The sequence below is a fragment of the Bombina bombina genome, chromosome 6 (genome assembly GCF_027579735.1).
Source record: "Bombina bombina isolate aBomBom1 chromosome 6, aBomBom1.pri, whole genome shotgun sequence".
Taxonomy (NCBI): domain Eukaryota; kingdom Metazoa; phylum Chordata; class Amphibia; order Anura; family Bombinatoridae; genus Bombina; species Bombina bombina.
In genome coordinates this window covers 688,856,905-688,862,904 of record NC_069504.1, presented here as the reverse complement: position 1 = coordinate 688,862,904, position 6,000 = coordinate 688,856,905, and the positions used below count along the sequence as shown (strand labels likewise).

The following is a 6,000-nucleotide window of genomic DNA, read 5'->3' as shown; positions in this document are numbered from 1 at the left end:
TTACACTTATTTTGTCAATATTTAAACAACTAATGAAACTTTAAAAATACATCTACATGTTATTCCCAGACTAATCTTTACTTTGAATGCATCATTCTATCTAGCATTTATTTAGTGTTTAATGTCCCTTTAAGCACTCATTTTTTTGTTACATTAAAAATGAGTGATCTGTTAGGCTCCCAGAGCTTTTCACATTAAAGTGTTGGTGTTTCTATTTTATTGAAAGCAATGGACAAAATCCTGCTTCATAGGCAAAGTTCATGATATCAGTGGAAGTTACAGTTGGACTGTGCCACACAATAAATGTATTTATTTATTTATTTATTTATTTATTTTTAAACATACGATCACTCATTTGTATGCAATAAAAGTGCATGCTAAGATATTTGTTTTATGACATTTTATGGGTGTCTGCATGATCATCACTAATGACTCATTTAGATTGTACAGTGCTTTTATACAATGCTTTTATATTTTGATAAACTGTAAACACAAAGAAAAATATCACTTGAGATTCGCTAGCACAATGTGTGTTTTCCTATATGAGTGGTCCTAACAACTATTAACTAAATTTATACAAATTGTTGTAAACAGAGTACAGTAACGCAAAATTGTTCACATACAAATAAAAGCCAAGCCACTGTATTCCTCAATCTACCATAACCCACTATAAATATAAATATACTGTATATGCACACAGCTGTATGTGACTTAATAAACACAGATTTCATTTTTTTTCTTGGAATGTATTCCATTAACAAAAATGTATCAAATGCAATAAGTTTAAAGAAAATGAATGAGTTTACATTGCCTTTTCATCTTGAACAAGCTGGTTAATAAAATATTTTTTTGTATATACATCTTTAAAACAAACCATATTGCTGAATGTATAGATATAATTAAAAAATGAAAATTACGCTTGAACTTCTGTTTGGCACAAAAACAAAAATATAAATCAAGTGGTTAAAATAATATACAAAAATAATTAAGAACAGCAAACTGTTTTGTTGGACTCAGACACTAGTTTACTACCTGTCAGCTTTTTACATTCAGCACAGCCTACATTTTTATTTGATTCTTCAATAAGAAATCGCTGCATCTTAAAAAGCCACAAATACTCTTTTTTCAACTGTGACTAAAATGACCCTTAAATAACACCCATTTTTTAAAAACACTAATCACTTTCAAATACCCTATTATAGATGATACATAGAAAAAAAAAGAATTGTTATGCTACTTATGCTACCTGAAGTGATTAAGTGCTGCACACTGGTATCCATTTGATTACCCATGATTCAGTTCTCACTGAAATTATGTGGTTAAAAAATAAATTAAAACAAATAATTTGTAATTTGATTCCTAGAACTTGAAAGTGCAATGCAATATTCATTTTTCATCCAAGACAACGTAATAAATAAAACCTGATTCCTGAACCTCTCCATTGTTGCGCAAATCATAATTAATTATGATGGTACATGTAAATAAAAATACTAAGTTACATTTAGACTAAAAAAAACCAACATAATATAATTACATTTTAGTAAATAAATAAGGTATATTTAACAAATTCTGAGTCGCCAACGTTTTTTTTTTACCTCAGAACACATAAAAGTAGATTAGCTTGAAATGTGTCAGCTCTTATGGGACACATGCCTGTCAAAACATTGTGCTGTAAATCATCATGCTATGCAATGTATTATTGTTATATTATGCAATACTATGGTATCCATAATATTTGCAGAGCAGACTAACAAAGCGGAGCTCATAAACACATTTAGTTGCTCACAAACTAAGGGAAATTTAGCAATCTGGTCTACCCTGTCAACCAATATCCATACCTAAATAATATTTACCCAAGTTGTCATTTCATTTACAAACAAACATTCAGTTGCAATTTACATTTCTCCAAGATATTAAAGTAAAAACAAAACTGTAAATAACCCATCCCCTCAAAATAAAAAAAAAACCCTGACAATTTCTAATAATTGTGTGACAGTGGTAAGATGCTTGTAAACAAAATGGTGTTTGATTTATGAGCATAGCGGGCTGGTCCCTGGCATTGGGAGGCAGAAAGCTTACAGCCTATACAAGTCCCCTCAAGAAACAAAAAAAATACCACGCCACAGATTTCTGCTGGAACAATCACCCCTCTAACTTTCGTCACTTTAACAAACAAGGGTATGTTTAACCCCTTCACTACCACGAATCTGGAACGAAGGTGTTTGAGTATATACCCTATCTGATGAACAGTTTTACAGGCTTTTAATCTTATGTTTTAGAAAAAATCAGGACTCTGCCTTTTCTTTTTCTTTTTCTTTCTTTTTCCCTTTCTTCAGGAATGAAGGAGTACGGAATTTCTTTTTCTTTTTAGAGGGCGATTTTGTGGGGGATCCTTCAGGAGAAGCATTGGTTACAGTGTCGTTTTTCCCTTTGGGGGTTTCTGTATCTGGGACTTTTGGGGTTGTTTCCTCCGTAGGTGGCTGGTCCTCCTCTTTCCCGTTTAGCACCACGGACGCTGCTGTATTTTCAGTAGTTTCCGGCTCAGTGGAAACCAGGACGTCCACTTTCTTCTCTGCTTCTGTAAAAAACAACAGCAATATAAAATGGAAAATATTACCATATTACAGCTCTAAACAAATTCAATGGACACATGAGCCATCTTACCATTTTAATAAGAGTGTTTAGTTTTTTGTTTTACAGTATTTGATACATATTCATGCTTCTCATACCTGGGAACAAGTATATATTTTGAAGTGCATTCTTGTTTCATCTCTTGTCACAAAATTAGGTTTAAAGGGACATGAAACCCAAAATTTCCTTTCATGATTCAGATAAAAGAATACAATTTTAATTTATCTCAATTAGCAAATTTACTTTATTTTCGTAGTATCCTTTGTTGAAGGAACAGCAATGCACTGCTGGGAACTAGCTGAACACATCGGGTCAGCCAATATGTGCAGCCACCAATCAGCAGCTAGCTTCCAGTACTGCATTGCTACTCTTGAGCCTACACAGGAATGCTTTTCCACAAAGGATACCAAAAGAACTAAACAAATTAGATTAAAGAAGTAAATTGGGAAGATGTTTAAAATTGCATGCTTTATCTGAACCATGAAAGTTTAATTTTGACTTTACTGTCCCTTTAATGACCAATATCCTTATTTAATTTATGTGGTTAAGGACAGCTTATTATGAAACAGTAATTGTCCAATTTGCTTTATATATTATATTTGTGGCTGTATTGCTACTCAACACTACTCCCACATGCACCATTTCAACTTAATATGTGCATGTACCAGGTGTATCCCGGAGACTGTAGATGCACCAAAAGCATTTCACAAAAAATATGAGTATTTACCCAAAATACAGAAATATATCTTGGCTCTTATCCCTAGATATTACTTACCAGTAAGAGACAGTCAGCTAGATTACGAGTTTTGAGCGCTATAGGGAAATTAACGACCGCAACATTTTCGGCATATTTTACCTCCATATAGCGCTGCTATTACAAGTTTACAAAAAGCAGGCTTGTGCAGGCGATATGGTGGCGTTGAGCTCCATACTGCACCGAAATCAAGCGTTGATTTGACGTGCTCGTGCACGATTTCCCCATAGTCATCAATGGGAAGAGCCGCCAAAAAAAGCCAAACACCTGCTATCGCAGAAACAAAAGCTCCGTAACGCAGCCCCATTGATGTCTATGGGGAAAAAGAAACTAACGTTTAAACCTAACACCCTAACATAAACCCCACGTCTAAACACCCCTAATCTGCTGCCCCTAGCATCGCCGCCATCTACATTACAGTTATTAACCCCTAATCTGCTGCCCCTAACATCGCCGCCACCTACATAACGTTATTAACCCCTAATCTTCCGCCCCGATATCGCTGTCACCTACATACAGTTATTAACCACTAATCTGCTGCCCCTAACATCGCCGCCACCTACATTACAGTTATTAACCCCTAATCTGCAGCCCCCAATATCGCCGCCACTATACTAAAGTTATTAACCCCTAAACCTAACCCTAACGCAACCCTAAGCCTAAATCTAACCCTAACACCCCCAACTTAAATATAATTAAAATAAATCTAAATAAACCTTACAATTATTAACTAAATATTCCTATTTAAAACTAAATACATACTTACCTGCAGAAAAAAACCTAAGCTAGCTACAAAATAACTAATAGTTATATTGTAGCTAGCTTAGGTTTTATTTCTATTTCACAGGTAAGTTTGTATTTATTTTAACTAGGTAGACTAGTTAGTAAATAGTTATTAACTATTTACTAGCTACCTAGTTAAAATAAATACAAAGTTACCTGTAAAATAAAACCTAACCTGCCTTACACTAAAAACTAACATTACAATAAAATAAAATAAATTAAATTATTAAAATACAATTTTCTAACTTACAAAAAAAAATAAACACTAAATTACAAAAAATAAAAACAAATTACTCCTAATCTAATAGCCCTATCAAAATAAAAAAAGCCCCCCCCAAATAAAAAAACCCTAGCCTACACTAAACTGCCAATGGCCCTTAAAAGGGCCTTTTGTGGCCATTGCCCCAAAGAAATCAGCTCTTTTACCTGTAAAAAAAAAAAAATACAAACACCCCCAACAATAAAACCCACCACCCAACCAAACCCCCCAAATAAAAACCTATCTAAATAAACCTAAGCTAAACATTGCCCAGAAAAGGGCATTTGGATGGACATTGCCCTTAAAAGGGCATTTAACTCTTTTACATTGCTCAAAACCCTAACCTAAAAAAAAAACCCACCCAAAAAACCCTTAAAAAAACCTAACACTAACCCCCGACGATCCACTTACAGTTATCGAAGTCCCGACATCCATCCTCATCCAGCTGGCAAAGTCATCATCCAGGCGGCAAGAAGTCTTAATCCGAGCAGCCTCTTCCAACTTCATCCAGCCGGCGAAGTCCTCATCCAGACGGCAAGAAGTCTTCATCCAGATGGCATCTTCTATCTTCATCCATTCGGCACGGAGCGGGTCCATCTTCAAGACATCCGACGTGGAGCATCCTCTTCTTACGTTCAATGCTGGAAAATGAAGGCTCCCTTTAAGTGATGTCATCCAAGATGGCGCCCCTTACATTCCTATTGGCTGAAAGATTTATATCAGCCAATAGGAATTAAAGGGGAAACAATCCTATTGGCTGTTGCAATCAGTCAATAGGATTGAGCTTTCATCCTATTGGCTGATCCAATCAGCCAATAGGATTGAGCTCTCATTCTATTGGCTGATTGGATCAGCCAATAGGGGGAATGCTTAATCCTATTGGTTTATTGCAACAGCCAATAGGATTTTCCCCCCTTTAATTCCTTATGGCTAATCGAAATCTTTCAGCCAATAGGAATGTAAGGGATGCCATCTTGGATGACGTCACTTAAAGGGAACTTTCATTTTCCAGCGACAACCGTAAGAAGAGGATGCTCCGCACCGGATGTCTTGAAGATGGACCCGCTCCGCGCCAGATGGATGAAGATAGAAGATGCCGTCTGGATGAAGACTTCTTGCCGTCTGGATGAGGACTATGCCGGCTGGATAAGGATGGAAGAGGCCGTCCGGATGAAGACTTCTTGCTGCCTGGATGATGACTTCACCGGCTGGATGAGGATGGATGTCCAGACTTTGATAACTGTAAGTGGATCGTTGGGGGTTAGTGTTAGGTTTTTGTAAGGTTTTTTTGGGGTGTTTTTTTTTTAGGTTAGGGTTTTGGGCAATGTAAAATAGCTAAATGCCATTTTAAGGGCAATGCCCATCCAAATGCCCTTTTCAGGGCAATGTTTAGCTTAGGTTTATTTAGGGGGTATGATTCGGTGGGTGGCGGGTTTTACTGTTAGGGGGTGTTTGTATTTTTTTGCAGGTAAAAGAGCTGATTTCTTTGGCGCAATGCCCCACAAAAGACCCTTTCAAGGGCCATTGGCAGTTTAGTGTAGGCTAGGTTTTTTTTTATTTTGGGGGGGCTTTT

General features: G+C 36.2%; 1 protein-coding gene across 1 annotated transcript in view; it reads right to left on the bottom strand.

Annotated features, from left to right (window-relative positions):
- Positions 1–308: 308 nt before the first annotated feature.
- ADD2 (adducin 2) overlaps positions 309–6,000 on the bottom strand; it is a 146,006-nt gene continuing 140,314 nt past the window's right edge. The window contains exon 15 of the mRNA XM_053717770.1: positions 309–2,578. Coding sequence (XP_053573745.1) covers positions 2,286–2,578 — 293 coding nt within the window. The 3' untranslated portion in view covers positions 309–2,285. The remainder of the gene's footprint in view (positions 2,579–6,000) is intronic.